The 21,800-nt window shown below is 35.5% G+C and overlaps 3 protein-coding genes across 3 annotated transcripts in view; all 3 read left to right on the top strand.

The window, feature by feature from the left end:
• Positions 1–2,286, top strand: part of LOC311093521 (tripartite motif-containing protein 16-like protein) — a 141,894-nt gene extending 139,608 nt beyond the window's left edge. The window contains exon 7 of the mRNA XM_084130987.1: positions 1,256–2,286. Coding sequence (XP_083987113.1) covers positions 1,256–1,642 — 387 coding nt within the window. The 3' untranslated portion in view covers positions 1,643–2,286. The remainder of the gene's footprint in view (positions 1–1,255) is intronic.
• Positions 2,287–2,898: 612 nt separating this feature from the next.
• On the top strand, positions 2,899–9,551 carry LOC311093616 (large ribosomal subunit protein bL12m-like). Its single transcript, XM_084131145.1, has 4 exons — positions 2,899–5,423; positions 6,225–6,296; positions 7,129–7,266; positions 9,087–9,551. The coding sequence occupies exons 1-4, from the start codon at positions 5,307–5,309 to the stop codon at positions 9,201–9,203; spliced, it is 444 nt and encodes a 147-aa protein (XP_083987271.1). The 5' UTR covers positions 2,899–5,306; the 3' UTR covers positions 9,204–9,551.
• A 940-nt stretch (positions 9,552–10,491) lies between these two features.
• Positions 10,492–16,258, top strand: LOC311093513 (tripartite motif-containing protein 16-like). Its single transcript, XM_084130978.1, has 6 exons — positions 10,492–11,173; positions 12,543–12,638; positions 12,724–12,957; positions 13,425–13,584; positions 14,008–14,055; positions 14,283–16,258. The coding sequence occupies exons 1-6, from the start codon at positions 10,595–10,597 to the stop codon at positions 14,804–14,806; spliced, it is 1,641 nt and encodes a 546-aa protein (XP_083987104.1). The 5' UTR covers positions 10,492–10,594; the 3' UTR covers positions 14,807–16,258.
• The last annotated feature ends 5,542 nt before the right edge of the window (positions 16,259–21,800 follow it).

Here is a 21,800-nt window from a genome sequence, read left to right on the forward strand (position 1 = left end):
GTTAAATAGGCTGGAGCTAAGCCGTTTAGGGCTTTATAAGTCAGTAGCAATACCTTATAATTAATACGGAACTTTATGCAGTGATGATAAAATCGGTGTTATATGATCATATTTTCTTGATCTAGTAAGAACTCTAGCGGCTGCATTTTGGACTAACTGTAGCTTGTTTATTGAGGATGCAGGACAACCAGCTAATAAAGCATTACAGTAATCTAGTCTCGAGGTCATGAATGCATGAACTAACTTTTCTACATCAGAAACTGATAGCATATTACGTAGCTTAGCAATGTTTCTAAGGTGGAAAAAGGCTGTTCTTGTAACATATGAAATATGATTTTCAAAAGACAGGTTACAATCGAGTATAACACCCAGGTCTTTTACTGTAGCTAGTGGATAAATTAACAGGACATCCTACGATGTCAAAGTTGTATTGTGAGAGGTTCTGTGGGCGGTTACCTATAAGTATTAGGCTACCTCTGTCTTGTCTGGATTTAATAATAGAAAATTACGCGTCATCCAATCTTTTATATCTTTAACACACTCTGTCAATTTGGATAATTTAGCGTTTTCATCTGGTCGTGATGAAATATATATTTGAGTGTCATCAGCATAACAATGGAAACTAATTCCATGTTTCCTTATAATATTTCCAAGTGGCATCATATATAAGTATGACCTCATTTCCTGCACTCTGTGTTGCTCTGCTTATCAAACCTGGGGCCCGTTCGTACGTTGCTTATTAGCCTACATCCGAGATCAAATGACACATCCAAGATGATATCATCGTGCGAATCATGATCTGGCTAACTCGGTTCTTCGAACACACTTGCCGGATATGATTAGTATCGCTGGATTGAGTTATCTGAGATAATTGCGCGTTCATGCGCTGGTTTAAAAGGGGATATGTATCGATAGTAGAAACATTGATCAGCAACGCTGATTGGCTGCTCAGCGTGGCCAAAGAGCGCGCTCAGTTTTTCTCCTCAGCAGAGCAAGAACTAATAGGCTAGTCGAAGTTTATTCGGCATTTTAATGTTTAATCAAAACGCCAGGGAACACCTCAAAGTCTGCAAAAGCCAGGAGAGAGGGCTGGCAAAAAGTAGCAGACAATTTAAATCCGTTAGAAGTGGCCATGTTAGATGTTTTTATCTCTTATTAGCCTATATTTTTGTATTTTAATAATTGCTTAATTACTTTGTGCATTGTAATGTCAGTCACCACACTAGAACATGACAGATTTGATACGTGGCCTCAGGTGTTGTGTAGAGAGAGTGTGTGTGGACGCTGTTACTGGGAGATTGAGTGGAGTGGGAATAGTGGTGTGTTTATATCAGTGTCATATAAGAGCATCAGCAGGAAGGGAGGGACTATTGAGTGTGTGTTTGGAGGTAATGATCAGTCCTGGAGATTGGACTGCTATTCCTCCAGTTACTCATTCTGGCACAATAACAAACAGACTTCTCTCCCTGTAAAGTCCATCAGCAGAAGAATAGGAGTGTATGTGGATCACAGTGCAGGAACTCTGTCCTTCTACAGCGTCTCTGACACAATGAGCCTCATCCACACAGTCCAGACCACATTCACTCAGACGCTCTATCCTGGGTTTTGGGTTAATATTGGATCATCAGTGAAACTGTGTTGATGTTTCAGAATAGACTGTAGAGAAATTTTACCCATAATACTTTGAGCTGCATGATAAATCAGTAACAGTGAGATTTTCCCTTACATTTTTCACATGATTTTTGTAAACCTCAAGATGTGAGTAAACAAGATGCAACAATGTTAGAATTGCATCATCTACTATCTTATTGGACTAATAAGTGAATTGAAAAAGATTGAATAAGTGTTGAGTAGCATTACATACCTTTATCAAGCCTTTCTAAGCATTTAGACACCAGAGAGGTTAATGAGATTGGTAGGTACAGTCATCAAGTTCTTGTGGTCTTGTTGATCTTAGGAACTAAAAACAGGTCTAATAGTTGAAGTTGAAAAATGTGCTGATCTAAAGATGTTTGGAACAGCAAAGTAAAATCTGGGGACAATTAAGGCCTTATCTACATTAACCTGTCTTTTGATTTCCCACAATGTCTTTGATATTTGGGTCGAAGATTAACAATGTTATGATCCAATCCTGCCAATGGAGGCAACGTGGAGGCAGAGAAAGTGCCTTTAATGTTGCCATAACACTTGTCCAATGTCTTATTTTTCCTACCAGTTCACATACATAACCCTTGCTTACATACTGGTATTAAGTCCTCAAACAGTTGTGCAGGTAACATTAAGAACAACTCTATAAGACTAAAATAAATTGTGTTAGACTAGGGGTTTTCAAATCAGGGTCTGGGGACCTGACCGCAAGAGTGACAGGGTCTGTGGAAAAGTCTTTAAAAAAAGGTAAAATAAATAAGACTAAAATAAATATATAAATTTCAATAAAATAAATAATACATACAAATGTCATTTAAATAATGACAAATATTAGTTAGTTATATTAATCTATTGAAAATATTCAAATAAATATAAGTAATAAATAATATAAATAAATAAAAATTACATTAAAAATACATCTAACAGTACATTAGTGAGTTGAAAATATATATACACTACTGATCAAAATTTCTAGATCGGTAAGATTTTTTATGTTTTTAAAAGAAGTCTCTTCTGCTCACCAAGGCTGCATTTGATTAAAAACAATAAAAAAATAAAAAACAGTATTATTGTTAAATATTATGACAATTTAAAATGACTGTTTTCTATTTTAATATATTTTAAAATTTAATTAATTCCTCTGATGAAAGCTGAATTTTCAGCATCATTACTCCAGTCTTCAGTGTCACATGATCCTTCAGAAATCATTCTAATATGCTGATGTTATGCTCAAAAAACATTAATTATTATTTTTAATGTTGAAAACAATTATCAATTTTATAATATTGATTTATTTTATTTCTTTCTCCCAAAAATAAAATTAAACTGACCCCAAACTTTTGAAGGGTAGTGTTTAATGTTACAAAAGCTTTAGATTTCAGATAAATGCTGTTCTTTTGAACTTTCTATTCGTCATAGCATCATGAAATAAAAATGTAAAAAAAAACTGTTTTCAAAATTGATAATAATCATAAATGTTTCTTGAGCATCAAATCATCATATAATTAGACTGATTTCTGAAGGATCATGAGACACTGAAGACTGGAGTAATGATGCTGAAAATTCAGCTTTGATCACAGGAATAAATTACACTTTACTGTATATTCACATAGAAAACAGTTTTAAATTGTAATAATATTTCACAATAATTACTGTTTTTGTTTGTATTTTTAATCAAATAAATGCAGCCTTGGTGCGCAGAAGATAATTCTTTGAAAAACATTAAAAATCTTACCGATCTAAAACTTTTGACTGGTAGTGTATATAATAAATGTAACTTAATAGATAGTAATTTTTAGACTTATAATATAAATTTTAGGATGGGGGTCCCTCACGTGAGGGTGATCATATTTGGGGGTCCATGACTAACAGATAATAAAAAACCTGTGTCACACAACTTTGCACACTGTCCCTGATTACATTTGAATTTGAAATGCCTAAATGTTGTTTTTATTGTTTTTTTACACAACTGTACAGTCAGGGCTAGTGTGAGCTCTGAAGTTGTTAATCAATGCTGTTTCTGACCTCACTTTATAAATCAATGTCTTGAATTTCACTTTATTAATCAATGTCTTTGCTGTTGACCTTCAATGATCCAATTCAACTATACTACCGGTAATAAGCTTTAGATAAACTTCACATTTGTATTTAATTTTTTCAACGTAATGTATTACTTTCAATAAAAAAGTAACTAAGTAATGTAATTAGTTACTTTTTTTTAGAGAGTAATGCAATATTGTAACACATTACTTTTAAAAGTAACTTTCCCAGCTCGGAATATAGAATCATCCCTATCATATTTTAAACCTGAATGCATCAATGCAAGTCAAAGGGATATTTTAAAACTTCAATACTAAAAATGTTATATAATTTAATGAAAACCAAAAATAGATAGAACAGCTAATTCTGAAGTAATCTACAAAATGTTTGAAAAGAGTTAACATTTACCTGCTATATGCAAAGACACTCGTTTTTTTTTTTTTTTTTTATAACCCAGAGCAATTCCAGGCTACGTGACATCAGAACTGTAATAGAGTTGACCCTGCGGCTGATAGGCACAGGTATCTGTGTTGGTTTCCAGGGCATTGCTATACATGGTTGCTAATGTGATCTGGAGGATCTAGGGCAAAAAAACAAAACAAAAAAACAATCCCCTAAAAGTAGCTCAACTGGTAAAAGTATAGCACTAGCAACACGCAGGTCATGGGTTTAATTCCCAGGGAACACATAAACTAACTAGATGTACCGCATGGCGGTACAAAATATGACCGCCGCTCAGGCCTGCACTGGCTTTCCACAAAAAGAAATGACGTGGAGCAATCTGGCTGTATTGCGTGTTTATGTATATACCTAAAAAAAGTAGTAGTATGTGCATGTCTGTCTGTGTGTGTGTGTATGTGTTTGTGTATGTGTGTGTCTGTGTGTGTGTGTGTGTCTGTGCGTGTATGTATGCGAGCGTACATGTGTGTGCGCGTGTGTGTTTGTGTGTGTGTCTGTGCATGTGGATTTGTATGTGTGTGTGTCTGTGTGTGTGTCTGTGCGTGTGGATGTCAGTGTGTGTGCATGCTTGCGTTTGTTTGTATTCCTGCATGTGTGTGTGTGACAGTTAGGGTTGCCAACTTCAGAAAAGGAAAATGCGGGACAATCGTGGTTATTTATAGGAAAATGAGGGACACTCAAAATATTTGTACTGTATCACACAGTGTACGTCATTTCAGTGTCTGCAGTTAAGTTTGTGTTTAAAAGGTTATCAGACATAAACACATTTGTATTGCTTAACCTATTTATGTATTTAATTCTAAAAATAATTTTAATGTCATACATGAAAAAAGTCACATTACAAACAAACCATAGTTCAAAATAACAGCATTTATCTAAAATAGAAAGCTTTTTTAACATTATACACTAGGCTTACAGTTCAAAAGTTTGGGGTTAGTAAGATTATTTTTTGGGAAAAAAAATAAAGAAAGTAATTGCCTACTTTTATTCAGCAAGGATGCATTACATTAATCAAAAGTGACAGATAAGATAATGTTACAAAAGCTTTCTATGTACTTTCTAAAAGCTTTAAAACATTAATAATAATCAGAAATGTTTTTTGAGCATATTATTCCCTCAGGTAGATTACATGTTTTCTTGCGTGGCTGGATGTTAGACTCATGAACAATAATCTGGATGGGGCACCCAAGCAATACTCGCCCAAAATCCAACAGCTCGTCAGTGACATCGCCAACCTCACGCTCATAGAAGTGTCCGACCTCAACGAGTTACTAAAGGTACAGCGCACTGTGTGTGTGTGTGATATAAAATACAGTAGAAATAGTCAAATTATGTTTCCCACTAAATGAACAGAAGGATGAGTGATATTTAATCATTTTAATTAATATACAGTCATATTTTTATATCATATGACACACAATACACATTGTTTGCCTACGTTTATTTTAACTGGGAATAATGTGAACGTTTTTGAGTGATGACACAAAAAGTAGTGCGCTTAATTGTACTGGATGTGCACTTGTAGTGTACTTCAAATCTTAAAAGTATATTTTTGCAAACCTTCTTGTAGATATTATAATATTAATGAAAAAGGTCATTTAAGTGCACATAAAAAGAGCACACTTTCATGACTGTTCATTAACATACTTGAACCTTTAAAAATGCACATTGTAAATAATGTCTAATTAAAAGTACATTTTAAATCATAATTTTTAATAATATTTTGTCGTGTTTCAAAGAAGTGCACTTATTTTGATGAGTTGAATAACATACTAAAGCAAATGTAATATACTTGATTATAATTTTGTTATTCAGTATAACTGAGTATTTTTTTATGTAAAGTATATGGGCTGTTTGAACTGATTCACAGAAAAGAACCAAACGATCAAAAGTTTTAACTCTTTAATAATTGCGAGACAGGAAGGGATTGCAAAATTAGTCTTATTAGAGACATCATCTTTTGTAAACTTCATGGTCAAATAAAATTCTTCACTATATTCATGATGTTGCTGAATTTAAAATCGCCTGCAAAATGATTGTGAATATTGACTGACGTATATGTATTTTTCTCCCATCAGAAAACGTTGAACATTCAGGATGTTGGAATGATGGCAATGGGCTCAATGGCAGCAATGCCTTCTGCAGCTGAGGTAAAGATATACTCCCATGTCCTGTGAATTGACATTTTTCTGTTTTTTGTCAATTGAAATTTCATGGAAAGATGTTTTTCCAGTGTTTCATGAGCAGAACAATCCAAAAACACATTAAATAACAGTACAGCCCATTGAAGAGATGCATGTCTGTCCCTCACAGCCTCGCTTTCATTACCATTAAAAACCAAAGATGGCGCTGCTGTGAATAAGGTCTATTATCTAACATTTAATTAACCTAGCCTGGACAGAAGGTAGTTTTAAACGCATGAAATGACAACATGGAGAATGGGTTTTGTCTTAAGAGGTCTTGACTTTCTCAACTGTCTCTGTTTTATGATTTTAAATGTCATTAAAAATAAGTGTAATACCCAGAAAAAAATAATTAGCTGTGTCCCACATTAGTTGTGCAATTCTGTTAATATTTAAAAATTTCACTCTCTATTACCCATTCTGGTGTAGTGTTTTTTTTTTCTTATTTATAAATTATGTGTTCATATAATTTTACCATTACTGCTTAAATGTTGTATATTGCACAAATCAAGGTTTTAAGCTCCGTTTAGATGCGTCCCAATTTTTGGTCAAATGGTTACCATTTTACTACATTTTACCATTTTTCCATGTTGCCATTTTACAACAACCAAAAATGTTTAAACCCCTTTGTATAAATGTATAAAAAATAAAACGTCTCATATTTTTACTGACCATCTGTTGAAAAAACTCCATTTTAAGAGTTTAAAATCATATTTTGTCCTTTTTGTGGAAAAAGTGCCATGTAACAGTTTTGTTAGTGAGTTTTTTTTCCCCTCTAATGTTTTAACTGAATTTGCAGGCGGTAGAGGAGGACGCGGCACCTGCAAAGAAAGAGAAAACACATTTTACAGTCAAACTGACAGAACTAAAGGCGGCTGATAAAGTCAAACTGATTAAAGAAGTGAAGAACTGCATGGAGGGAATAAATCTTGTACAGGTACAGTGTTTTTACATTAACTCACAGGTGAATGACATGGGAATGTTTTTTTTATAGGCCTCTGTGGCAGAAAAACTAATCTAAACATCTTTAAGTCTCTTATTGGCGCACATCAGTTAGTTGCTGTCTAGTCAAAAGTATTCGCAGTGACAAATGTTGTGGTTCTCAAAGTTTGCTGCTTCAGTTGTTGGAGTGTTGATGCACATTGTTTCTAGATTATTGTGCAGAGTGATTGAATGCATTCGCAAAAGCTTAATTGGCCATAATAAATAAATTACCACTAAAACCCAAATTTCACTGTTTTTTGCCCCAGTACAAAATGACCAGCTAACATCATTTCACTATTCATATTAGCACATGGGAAAGTGTGAACGAGTACTAGTCAGGTGATATCACTGTCATTCAGTGTGTCCAATCATTGTGTTCTTGTGTTAGCAATGGTTACCTCCAAAAAAAAGAAGTGCAACCATCACTTTGCATCACAACGGCCTCACATGCAAGGAAATAGTCACAAAGAATATTGTACCTGAAAGAAGCATTTACCAGATCACCAGAACTTCATCGAGAGGGGTTCAACTGCAGTGAAGAAGGCTTCAGGACGTCCCAGAGTGTCCAGGACTGCCTCCCCTTGAGGAGTCGGCTCTGGAATCGTGTCGCCACCAGTGCAGAGCTGCTCAATATTGGCAGCAGGTTAGTGTGAGTGCAAGCCTTTGGGAAAAGGGCCTGGTGTCAAGAAGGGCACCAAAGAAGCCTGAACTTCTGCAGGAAGTATAAGGACTGGACAGCAGAAGACTGGTGCAAAGTTATTCTCTCTGAAGAACCCCCGTTCCCACTGTTTGGGACATCTGGAGAAGAAAAGGTGAACGCTACCATGGGTCCTGTGTCGTGCCACACTTCTGCCCAAAAACACTGCCAGGAATAAAGAATGGTATCAAAACGTCCCGCAAGAACAACTGGGACATTCCTTGTCAACTCAACCAGAGGTCCTCGGCTAAAATTTTTGATTTTGATCTTTTTTTTCTGGTGGAAGAAATGCATAAATTAAGAAGAAAGCCAAAATATTACATTTCATGAATGTATATTTAGTGAGTAATTCACAGTTTTGTAGAGGGGGTCAAAATGACAATTTTGACAATTTGGTTGATTTTGACAATGAATGACCCAACAACTTTCAGCGATCCAGGAGCAATTTAATGATGATCAGTGCATTTTCCAGTTTCATGGAGCACCATGAAATGGCTTGGAGATCATTACATTGAAAGTTTGGATCCGTGGCCAGACAACTGTCCGGATCTTAATCCCATAGAGAACCTGCGGTCAATCCTCAAAAGGCGAGTGCACAAGCAGAAGCCCACAAATTGTGAAAAACAATATCACAATTTGCTCTTCCATATGTAAAAGCACTTTAAGTACCTAGAAAAGCGCTATATGTAACAAATTATTATTATTATTATTATAAACTATATTTGCCTTCAGTCAGGATTTGGCCCAGAAGCTGATATCCAGTATGCAAGAGTCAATCGCAGAGGTTATGAAGAAGGGTCAATGCTACATATATTGACACTTCGCATTTATTGAATGTATTTTTGCAAATGAAAGTCTTTAAAACTTATGAAACATATCTACATATACTGAAGCAGCATACGGAATTCATGCCACTGTCAATATTCTTTATCCATTGCTCTGGTGTGTGTTTTTAATATGTGAAAAGGTTTCAGACAGCAATGCATTTCACTAGATTCTGCTACCCATTAATGAGATTTATGGCTTGGATCATGATGTAATGTCCTTCATTACTGTTTTTTTTCTCCCAATCACAGGCTAAGAAGCTTGTGGAGTCCCTACCTCAGGAGATCCGGGCTAACGTGTTTAAAGACGAGGCAGAGAAGCTGAAAGCAGCACTTGAAGCAGCAGGAGGCACTGTGGTGCTGGAGTGAATATCTGCGCTGGCTCTTTACTTCTTCAGTCGTTACCTGTCAGTCATTGTTTTGTTTGTTTTTTATATAAAAAAAAAAGATTAAAGGAATTTGAAGAAAACAAATAATGCCTTTAAAATGACCACTTGGTCCACAAGAGACTGGATGGTGAACTCTGACTGAACTCTGACAGGCTCTGAGCCTGCAAACACACCACCCCGTCACTGACTCGTCCATTTGTCGTCTAGCTACACACGTGCTGTCCTGGGCTGGTCTGTCTCTCTGAAGCTGTCTCTCAGGAAACTGAGCTGCCCTGACAAAGGGATGTGATGGCTGTTTCTTGTGGTTAAATAAACATGTTATACTGTACTGTGTATTGTAATCAATACATCATAAAAGACAGTTTTTTTTTTTTTTTTTTTTTTTTTTTACAATTGGTGATCACTGCACATTGAAAATCCCAGTTATCTTTAAAGGAATATTTCTCCTTTTCCATGTTTTTTTCTAAGAAAATGTGCTTGACAAACGTGTTTGACCGTCTCGCGTCTTTTGCCATGTTTCAGGCATGACGCCCTGTTATAAAAATATGGCACTAAAGTTAAAATAAGTTTTTTTTTTTTTTTTTTAAGTGTACCAAGATATTTTTTTTTCTTCTTTTTTTTTATTCCACTGCTCGCATCTCACATTTATCAGGGCAAAACGCGTTCTGTGTGAATGACCCCTAAACATTCTCCTGTTGGGCACCAGATGAGAGTCAATAAATGAGGACAATTTTCATTTTAGTGTGGACTGTCCAGTTATGCATGTGATAATGTGTCAAGCATTTTATTCTAATTTTGGTAGCGTTGAGAGAGCTGAATTTCAATTCAGTATTGAGTGTGCTGGCTGAAGCAGTGAAATCTGAATGATCTACAAATATATGACTAGTGAAAACATTCTCTACATCAAGGAACTAATATTAAAGATGAAGGTCTTGCTAGTTAAATCAATATCGGGGAAAACTAAACTAAACAGAGAGGAGAGTGGGTACCCTGCCACTGATCTATATATGTAAATATAAATATTATAGATAACACTGACATAACACTTATAGATCAGTATTTTCACCCCTAACAATGTCACAACTCGTGTCATCTAGAATTCAGTTTCTTATTCGTTAATACAACTTTGCCCTGTCATTCATGTGCTCAGAATGATATTTTCGACTTCACTTGAAGAGCACATAAACAGCTGGAAAGTGGCTCACCTTTGAGCAGGAAAGAGGAATTAAACTGCTTTAGACACGCCTCTTTTACACACGTCACTCAAACACAGAAGCAGGAAACTATTTCAACTCCTCAGTTCAGAGAAACAGAAACTGAAGTGTTGTTGAGCTGTTGTGTGTTTGTGTCTCTCTGTATTCATGCAGTAAAATGGCAGAAGCCAGAATTTCAGTGGATCAGAATGAGTTCACGTGTCCAGTGTGTCTGGATCTCCTGAAGGAACCAGTGGCCATTCCCTGTGGACACAGTTACTGTAAGATCTGTATTACAGACTGCTGGGATCAGGAGGATGAGAAGAGAGTCTACAGCTGCCCTCAGTGCAGACAGACCTTCAGTCCAAGACCTGCTTTAGCTAAACACACCATTCTGGCTGAACTGGTGGAGAAACTGAAGAAGACTAAACTTCCTGCTGACTGTTACGCTGGATCTGGAGACGTGGAGTGTGACGTCTGTACTGGAAGAACATACAAAGCCGTCAAGTCCTGTCTGGTGTGTCAGGAATCTTACTGTCAAACTCATTTTGACCGTCATGAGGAATTTCACTCTCGTAAACCACACAAAGTGATTGATGCCACTGGACGACTGCAGGGCATGATCTGCCGTAAACATGATAAAGAGCTAGAAATGTTCTGTGTCACTGATCAAGAATGCATTTGTTTGCGATGTAAAGAGTATGAACATAAAAACCACAAAACTGTATCAACTGCAGCACAGAGGACAGAGAAACAGGTATGAACTGAGAGGGATTGATCACGCAGAAATGAAAGTGCTTTCTTCATTTACTCACTGTCATGCCAAACCGGTTCGAATAAGATATTCTGAAGAATGTCTCTTCTATTTTAGCCTAAACATTGAAAGTACAAAAGTTTCAAGCTCCAAAAAGGAGAAAAAGTTCAAATTTTAAACAACTCCAGTGGTTTTAAAATGTAGTGCACTTAATTGTATTGAATGCGCACTTGTAATGTACTTCAAATCTTAAAAGTGTTTTTTTAAACCTGTACTTGCAGATAATATAATATTCATGAAATAAAAGGCTACGTAAATGCACTTAAAGAGAGCACATGATTGTTTCTTAACAAACTTAAGTACACTTATAAAAAGTTATAATATTAAATTATACTATATAATATTATTTTTTACTTTAAAGGACATTTTAATCATATTTAATATTTCAGTTTAATGAGCTTTTGTCGTGCTTTAAAGAAGTGCACTTATTTTGATGTGTGGACTGACATACTGAAGCTCATGTAAAGTACTTGATTATAATGTTAACTGTAGTGAGTTGTTCAATATCATATTTAAAGTTAATATTTTAAATTTACTAAAGTGCAACTTCATCATTACAATTGTGCAAATACAAATATATTTAAATACATTTACCATAAATGTTTGTCAGTAATCTTTAACCATTAGTCAAAGTCCTACTTAAGAGGCTCAAAAAACACTCTAAAGTTAACCTATTAATATAAATTTAATCTGTTATACATTTTCATTTAATTGTAAATATCATGCAGTGTCTGAAAACATTACGTTCAGTTTGCACTTAAGTTGTTCTTTTAAACTATATTATTTCCATAAGTATGCTAAAGTCAAGTGTATTTTTCTAAACTAGGAGACTAATTTTGATTCACAAATCAAATCACTGATCAACTCATTTATACAGAGCATAAAAATTAAATATGGTGACATCAGAAACATCAAACTTCACTGGTGCTTGTGTCATGACATCATGATAGAACCAGTGAGTTTTGTTGTTATTGATGCATCACCATATTTATGGCTGAGACATTCTTCTAAATATCTTCTGTTGTGTCCCGCAATAGACAGAAATTTACATGTTTGGAACGACATGAGGGCGAGTAAATGATGATGACAGAATTAAAACTTTAGCGTGAAGTATTCATATTTGAAATAATGTTGACACTGGCTTCATATTCATTCATAATCTCATTTCAGGAAATTAATCTGTGGTTTGAACCTATGTTATATCCTTACCGTGCTGGATCTTTAACCACTCAATTCTGGATTTATGTACTTTAATTTTTTTTTTGTGATAGTAGTTTTATGTGTCATTTGCTGTTATTGGTTTGTCCTCCAGAAACAGCTGAAGGAGACGCAGATGAAGATCCGTCAGAGAATCCAGCAGAGACAGAAAGATCTTCAGCAGCTGAGAGAGGCTGTGGAGTCTCATAAGGTGAGTCTGGAGAAGAAGAGAAGTGTGAGACGTCTCAGTTTGGACTCACTGAACTCACTGTGTGATTGTGATGTGTGTGTAACAGCGCTCTGCACACACAGCAGTGGAGGACAGTGAGAAGATCTTCACTGAGATCATCCGCTCCATTGAGAGAAGCCGCTCTGAGGCGACACAGTTGATCAGAGATCAGGAAAAGACTGCAGTGAGTCGAGCTGAAGAACGACTGGAGCGACTGGAGCAGGAGATCAATGATCTGAGGAGGAGAGACGCTGAGCTGGAGCAGCTTTCACACACACACCATCACATCCAGTTCCTGCAGGTACAGAGATCTAGAAGAACTGGATCATAGTGGACTTGAGCAAGAGACTCACAGAGAAACATTTCATGAGAGCAGAATGAGACTAACTTAAGCAGGGCAAAAAAACACTCTAAAGCTCAGCTATTTGCATTTAATAAAAACATTAAACTAAACCACATTCATTTAACTGCAAATAACATTCAGTTTCTGAAAACATTAAAGCCAATCTGCACTTATATATTTTTAAGGTATATTATTTCTGTTAAAAGTACGGTACTTTCTTTTTCACAAGGAGTGTAAGTGTCAAACACTAGAGTTTGTAGCATTAAATGATGAATATGAGAAGAATGTGCTGATTGTGTGAAAGTGCTGGATTGAAGCGAGTCACTGAAGAGAAGTGAAGTCAACAAGAGCCGCTCAGATCTGATATAGTGCAGGTTATTGGCTGAAGTGTGGAGATGATGAGTTTTGATTTCTGTTTTCTGTAGAGTTTCCAGTCTCTCTCAGCACCTCCTGAATCTACAGACGAACCCGACGTTTCCTTCAGTTCTCTCTCCTCTTTTGATGGCGTGAGAGAATCTGTCCGTCAGCTGAGAGACAAACTGGAGGATTTCTGCAAAGAGGAGCTCAAGAAGATCTCAGACGGAGGTAAAGTCCTGCGCCTCGTTTATACAGACGTGTGTAGAATGATCCGAAATATGAACGTACAACAGTTTCTGAAATGTTCCTATGATTTATAAAACAGCCATACGCACAAATAATTTTCCTAAACGCATCCCACTTTATAAATCACAGTTCATCTTTAATTCATGTGCATCAACTCTACAGAACAGCCACAAACATCCCTTGATGGTTTAGAAGTAATAAATACATATTTGACGTAGAATGAAATCCATTGGAATTTAGGATTGAATCCGTTACGTGTGTTTTATATATGAGGCATCTGGAGATTCTTCTGTTCTCAGAAATGAGTCCTGCATCATCTAATATCAGATTAGAAATGTCTTAGAAATGGATGTATTTTATCTTGTCATTTCTCTTCACACTGTTCATGTCTGTTTATTTCCACAGTCGCATTCACCAACATGAATCCCAAGACCAGGAACGACTTCCTACAATGTAAGTCACTCAGAAACAAGCAGAAAAACTCACTGAATGTGTTCATGTTCTTCCTGTAGAAGGAGAAATAAACATGATAGAAGAGTTTTATAATTGATCATGTAAATGATGATTTGCACAGGATATCTGATCAGCTGCACTGAGACACTGATGATACATTGTTCAGATACATTAAAAGATCAGACAGATTCATAATTCCTGATTCTGATGTGTTTTCTCTCCATCAGATTCCCATCAGCTGACTCTGGATCTGAACACAGTGAATACACGCCTCAGTCTGTCTGAGAGGAACAGAGTGATTACTAACACTAACACACAACAGTCGTATCCTGATCATCCAGACAGATTTGATCAGTGGTGGTCTCAGGTGTTGTGTAGAGAGAGTGTGTGTGGACGCTGTTACTGGGAGATTGAGTGGAGTGGGGAATATGTGTGTATATCAGTGTCATATAAGAGCATCAGCAGGAAGGGAGGGAGTTATGAGTGTGTGTTTGGATGTAATGATCAGTCCTGGAGATTGGACTGCTCTTCCTCCAGTTACACATTCTGGCACAATAATATAGAGACTTCTCTCCCTGTAAAGTCCATCAGCAGAAGAATAGGAGTGTATGTGGATCACAGTGCAGGAACTCTGTCCTTCTACAGCGTCTCTGACACAATGAGCCTCATCCACACAGTCCAGACCACATTCACTCAGACGCTCTATCCTGGGTTTTGGGTTAATATTGGATCATCAGTGAAACTGTGTTGATGTTTCAGAATAGACTGTAGAGAAATTTTACCCAGAATACTTTGAGCTGCACGATAAATCAGTAACAGTGAGATGTTTTAGAGACTATTATTTTTATCTTACATTTTTCACATGATTTTTGTAAACCTCAAGATGTGAGTAAACAAGATGCAACAATGTTAGAATTGCATCATCTACTATCTTATTGGACTAATAAGTGAATTGAAAAAGATTGAATAAGTGTTGAGTAGCATTACATACCTTTATCAAGCCTTTCAAAGCATTTAGACACCAGAGAGGTTAATGAGATTGGTAGGTATAGTCATCAAGCTCTTGTGGTTTGTTGATCTTAGGAACAGGTCTAATAGTTGAACTTTTCTATATAATATATGATATAAAATTGTGTTAGACCAGGAGTTTTCAAACTGGGGTCCAGGGACCTGATCGCAAGAGTGACAGGGTCTGTGGAAAAGTCTATTAAAAAAAGGCAAAAAATAAATAAGTAATACACTAAAATAAATATAGAAATTTCAATAACATAAATAAAAATGTAATTAAAATAATTACAAATATTAGTTAGTTATTAATATTTAAAATATTAAAATATACATAATACAAAATCTATTAAAAAATACATATAACAGAACATTATAGTGAGCTGAATATATATATAATAAATGTAACTTGATAGAAAGTAATTTTTAGACTTAAAATTGTATAAGTCTATTATAAGTCTATATTTACTTATAAATTTTAGGATTGGGGTCCATGACTAAAAGATAATAAAAAACCTGTGTCGCACAACTTTGCACACTGTCCCTGATTATGAATTTGAAATGCCTAAATATTGTTTTTACAAAATGTTTTTTGTTTTGTTTTACACTGTACAGTCAGGGTTAGTGTGAGCTCTGGTGTTGTTAATCAATGCTGTTTCTGACCCTTTAAAGTGGATCAAAAATGAAGAGCTGCCAGATAAGAGGACTTTGTCTTTTTAAGAAAAGAATAACAGACAAACGCTTCACAATAGAGAGAGATTGTATGTGTTTACATTCTTCTTATTAAGTCTCCAGGGGCCTGTTTCAATAAGGAGGTTCAACCAACTCTGAGTTAAAACTTGAACTCTGAGTTGACTTACCCTGAGATGGGAAACTCTGAGTTTTTTGTTTCAGAACAGCTGAAATGAGTTAGTTCAATCAACTCTGAGTTGACTGACTCTGAGTTAAGCTCGTGCACCACAACTATAAAAAGCCATTATCAATGGAGCACAGATATTATGAGTCACCATGGCAACAGCACCAGACAAAAAGAGGTCTTCATATTTCTTCACATTTTAATTACTGTTATACAGTGATGGGTGTAATTAATTACCACGTAATCTAAATACTGTAATTTAATTAAAGGGATTAATCTTAATTCTTCTGTAATTTAAAGTTAAATCTGATGTAATTGTATTAGACTATAGAACAATTCTGTATAGGCTATTTAACATACATTTTTAAAAGTTATATTTTTAATGTAACCTTCTCCCTCTACACACTTTGGTCAAATTCAAGAATAATTCATGCAATTGATTGTTTATTTGAAAGCATTAAAAGTGCTGTTTCTTGTCTCTCCTTGTATTGTTCAAGTGGTTGAGGTTGATATGGGATTTAATAATTAGTAATAAGTAGACCAATAATTTCTAAAGATAGTCATTATTACATTAATCTAATTACACTGTTGAAGATGTCATTTGTAGTTAGTAATACAAGTAACTTGCCCAACTGTTATAATATCAGAGGTGAAACTGGAAGAACAGTATGTTATTCAACTTCATTTTAATTTTCATGTAGGTGCAATCCTGCAGGCATTAAAAGAACATGGCAGCAGCTGAAAATTAAATATAAAAACATAATTCAATCAGGTAAGGCTTGAGCATATCATGGGTGTAGGCTACCTGACTTTACAAACGTGACATATTAAATAACTAAAGCATCCAGTGTCTAGCAGTGCAGCAGCATTTTTGGCTGAGGGAATTCCTGGACGGACTTCAGAGCCAGTCCCAAAGATCCAAGGGCCTTCATAAAATGTAAGAGGTTTACATATGTGTTATTTTTTATATAGGCTATTTTTGATATTTCCATTTTTTTACTTTGGGTTAGGATTGTTGTTGTACGGTGACGCATTGCTGCCACATACATACTATTTTTTCCACTCAATTATGTCGTAATAACGAGATCTTATGTCGTTAAAACGACATCTTTTTCTCGTAATAACGAGATCTTATGTCGTTAAAACGACATCTTTTTCTCGTAATAACGAGATGCTATGTCGTTAAAACGACATCTTTTTTTTGCCCTTATAAGGACATGTGTAGTCATATACAAAATATGCCTTTATCCACATAAAATTGACAGCCTATCGCGCCTTTATCACACTTCTACGTTCAAAAAGCTTAAGCAAATAGTAGCAGCCCCCAATCATGCAAAATTAATCAATGAGGCCCTTTTTTTTAAATATATTTTATATAGGCCTATAAGTTTTTTTTTAATATAATATTATATATAGCCTAAGATTTATTTTTGTTAATAGGCTATATCTCTATTACCTAGAGATATAATTAAACAAAAAGTAGTCAAAACACATCTAACAGAACATAGCCTAAGTTGTTTATTTTTTACAACATTGTGTTCTTATTTTGTTTAATTAACGAAATGTCAATCTTCGTCTTTATAACAGAAGATACAATAATACAAAAATCTTCAAGATACAGCCATACAATCTTCACATGTAACGGATTGTCACCTTATAAACAGTCCTTTGTGTGGTGGTGGAATAAAGAAATATATGGTTACCGGTATTATCTTAATTTAAACTTTATTTTATTATTTTATTAGTTCATTAACTAATTATGCTAACTCAACTAATTTAATGTAAAGAGCTGGATACTAATTACTAATTAAATAATGTCAAATATTAAATGTAGGCTATTGATTAGAGTTGCCATAGACTAAAGGATTTTCTAGACTAGTAGTCATTCATTTAAGCAATTAGGACTAATCACACGTTTATATTAAATCCTGGGTCTATATATGGCTATAGCATATTCCGCGCTCAAGCGCGTGCAAAACTTGCCGCAAAGCACTGGCAAAAGTAGGCTAATGATATAATAAATGTGTCTGAAAAAAATAACGAAGCATTTTAATTGTTTATTAATGAACTAGTCTTTTCTAAATCAGTGCTGTTAGGCACCCTGCAAACGTATCTCCATACATCTCCGCTGCCTAGATGCGCCTTTCATACGGACAGGATTACATAATCAGATGGTACCGTATTTGCTTTCGATTGGATTTTTTTCGTTGGTGGACATTTTTTAAATAAACTTTATATAGTTAGTTATATTTCTCATGTCTGTGAGGCTTGTCTATACACTGTTTTTCAGTTCATTTTTGAGACGCGCTCCAATTCACAGATCATGAAAGCGCGCCCTGTTCGTTTTCTTTTATTTTACAAAAGCACAACGTTTGCTTGTTGTTGTGAGTTTACACAAATAAAAGTAGTTGCGACTGATGTATTATTATTTTCTGTATGACCAGAAATGATAGAGTATTTTAAGTTGTTTCCACTGTTGATAGGAAAATGCGAGTGATGGCACCGGCGCATCCATGTCATGCAGTGCGCGCTCCACACTCCGCACAAACACTCGGATATGCGCTTAATAATAGCAAACATTTAGGTTACGTTAGAGCGAGCGGCCATGCCAGACTGATAAGTCCTCTTCATGTTTAACAAATCAAATTCTATTGCATTTTCTTGCGCCAGTTTGAAAAGGGCAGCTGAAACACTTAGCCAACAGATAAACGCCCAACGCTGGTGTTTTTCTTTAAACAAATTCGTTTAGGCTTTAAAATAAATATTGTTTATGGGCTAATTAATGCCACAATAATTTGTTTATTTTATTGGCTCCTACTATTTTTCATTTTTGTTTTGCATTGAATACCATTTAAAGGATTTGCTGTGCACCGCAATCCCATCCTCCCATAGAAAGACACGTTAAGAGCCACCTTTATTTTCTTTATAATAAAGGGTTTCTATGGAAGGAAACCGCTTAACGTATAATTAAATGCATTGCGTTCATATTCTGGGCTCATCTGCTTTTCTGTGTGTACAGCATTTTATCTTTATCACTGAAGCTTTTTCTTTATTATAAGGGTTTATTATTCCATTCCAAAGGACTGTTTATAAGGTGACAATCCGTTATACATCTTGAAGATTTTTGTATTGTATTGTATCTTCTGTTATAAAGACGAAGATTGACATTTCGTTAATTAAACAAAATAAGAACACAATGTTGTAAAAAAATAAACAACTTAGGCTATGTTCTGTTAGATGTGTTTTGACTACTTTTTGTTTAATTATATCTCTAGGTAATGAAGATATAGCCTATTAACAAAATAAATCTTATTATATAGCCTAATATATCATATTAAAAAAAAAAAAACTTATAGGCCTATATAAAATATATTTAAAAAAAAGGGCCTCATTGATTAATTTTGCCTGATTGGGGGCTGCTACTATTTGCTTAAGCTTTTTGAACGTAAAAGTGTGATAAAGGCGCGATAGGCTGTCAATTTTATGTGGATAAAGCATATTTTGTACATGACTACACATGTCCTTATAAGGGCAAAAAATATGTCGTTTTAACGACATAGCATCTCATTATTACGAGAAAAAGATGTCGTTTTAACGACATATGGATCTCGTTATTACGAGAAAAAGATGTCGTTAAAACGACATAAGATCTCGTTATTACGAGAAAAAGATGTCGTTAAAACGACATAAGATCTCGTTATTACGACATAATTGAGGGGAAAAAATAATATGTATGTGGCAGCAATGCGTCACCGTATTGTTGGTCCCAATAGATTCTGATGGTAATATTTGTCTTTTGGAGCCTCCTGTCCCAACAGAACCGCAGGCAGTTTTAAGTCGCCTACTCAATACACCAGAAATTATGACAAATAGTGTTATAAAGTGTACTCAATCAAATGCTCATCTTCACAGGACGATGGGGATAAAGAGTTTCTGCTGCCACAGAGAGGCCTACAGAGGTAATGTTAACATTATATGTCTACACATCAAACAATCTACACATTCACATTTTTATGTGGAGTAGCCTATAGAATCTAAGTTTAAATCTAAGTATAAACAGGTATTCTTATCTCTCCCCCCGCCCCCAGAGTGTGGAAGAACAGCAGGAGGACGGTCCATCAACTTCTGTTGCACAGATGTTCAGTGATTTCCAGTAAATGCCACAGTTTAATAAAAATGTACTGAAAGGTGTTTGAAAGGTGCAATGAGGTGTTTAAACACCACTTCCTCTTTAAAAAAGGGGAGGAGACCGAAAGAAACTCTGGGTTTACTGAAGAAAACCTGCTCCCGACCAGGTTAGGTTCACAGAGTAAGTTACCATGGTAACTGACTCTGAGCATAAGTTACCTCTCTTTCTGAAACAGGCTTGACTTACTCTGCTTTCTCAGGTTTATCATACCTCCCATTCTGAAACAGAAAACTCAGAGTTTCCCTCATTTCAGGATTAACATACTCAGAGTTTTCACTTAACCTCCTTTCTGAAACAGGCCCCAGCTCGTTTCATGAATGTTTTGAACACAGTTTGTTGTTTCTCCTCACAGTCTCTGGCGCCCTCTGCTGGTCTGATGTCACTAAGTCAAGTATATTTGTATAGCGCTTTTCACAATACAGATTGTATCAAAGCAGCTTCACAGTATTAAATTAAAATAAAATAATACAACAAGGTTTGTTTCTAGTGGAATTTATTGATTGATAGAATAAAATTAAATATCCCCAAAATATCCCCAACTGAGCAAGCCAAAGGCAACAGTGGCAAGGAACCGAAAAAACTCCATCAAGTGACCTAATGGAGAAAAAAAGAAAAAAACCTTGGGAGAAGGCTCAGTCGGGGCCAGTTCTCCTCTGGCATTTATGAACTAGAGGCCGGATTGTAGTTTGAACTATAAGATTAACAATATTATATGAATGCCTGGCCGAAAAGATGCGTTTTTAATCTAGTTTTAAACTGGGAGAGCTAGTCCGAGCAACGAACAGTATCAGGAAGACTATTCCAGAGTTTCGGAGCCAAATGTGAAAATGCTCTCCCTCCTTTGGTTGATCTGGATATCCTAGGTATGACCAAAAGCCTCGAATTTATTGATCTTAAAGCGCGCGATGGATTATAGGGCGATAGAAGATCCGTTAAATAGACTGGAGCTAAGCCGTTTAGGGCTTTATAAGTCAGTAGCAATACCTTGTAATTGATACGGAACTTTATAGGTAACCAATGCAGTGATGATAAAATCGGTGTTATATGATCATATTTTCTTGATCTAGTAAGAACTCTAGCAGCCGCATTTTGGACTAACTGTAGCTTGTTTATTGAGGATGCAGGACAACCGGCTAATAAAGCATTACAGTAATCTAGTCTCGAGGTCATGAATGCATGAACTAACTTTTCTGCATCAGAAACTGATAGCATGTTACGTAGCTTAGCAATGTTTCTAAGGTGGAAAAAGGCTGTTCTTGTAACATATGAAATATGATTTTCAAAAGACAGGTTACAATCGAGTATAACACCCAGGTCTTTTACTGTAGAGGATAAAGTAACAGGACATCCTACGATGTCAAAGTTGTATTGTGAGAGGTTCTGTGGGCGGTTTTTTGAACCGATAAGTAATACCTCTGTCTTGTCTAGATTTAATAAAAGAAAATTACGCGTCATCCAATCTTTTATATCTTTAACACACTCTGTCAATTTGGATAATTTAGCGTTTTCATCTGGTCGTGATGAAATATATATTTGAGTGTCATAAGCATAACAATGGAAACTAATTCCATGTTTCCTTATAATATTTCCAAGTGGCATCATATAAGTATAACCTCATTTCCTGCACTCTGTGTTGCTCTGCTTATCAAACCTGGGGCCCGTTCTTCGTACGTTGCTTATTACATCCGAGATCAA

The sequence above is a fragment of the Abramis brama genome (assembly GCF_963993115.1).
Source record: "Abramis brama genome assembly, chromosome: 1".
NCBI lineage: Eukaryota > Metazoa > Chordata > Actinopteri > Cypriniformes > Leuciscidae > Abramis > Abramis brama.

What these genes read in the sequence shown, in the direction of transcription:
- LOC311093513 (XM_084130978.1), top strand. Translation starts at nt 10,595, where the DNA reads ATGGCAGAAGCCAGAATTTCAGTGGATCAGAATGAGTTCACGTGTCCA. An exon ending in AGGCTGTGGAGTCTCATAAG is followed by an intron (nt 12,639 to 12,723) that starts GTGAGTCTGGAG and finishes TGTGTGTAACAG; the next exon opens with CGCTCTGCACACACAGCAGT. An exon ending in CAAGAAGATCTCAGACGGAG is followed by an intron (nt 13,585 to 14,007) that starts GTAAAGTCCTGC and finishes TTATTTCCACAG; the next exon opens with TCGCATTCACCAACATGAAT.
- LOC311093616 (XM_084131145.1), top strand. Translation starts at nt 5,307, where the DNA reads ATGAACAATAATCTGGATGGGGCACCCAAGCAATACTCGCCCAAAATC. An exon ending in ACCTCAACGAGTTACTAAAG is followed by an intron (nt 5,424 to 6,224) that starts GTACAGCGCACT and finishes TTCTCCCATCAG; the next exon opens with AAAACGTTGAACATTCAGGA. An exon ending in CAATGCCTTCTGCAGCTGAG is followed by an intron (nt 6,297 to 7,128) that starts GTAAAGATATAC and finishes CTGAATTTGCAG; the next exon opens with GCGGTAGAGGAGGACGCGGC.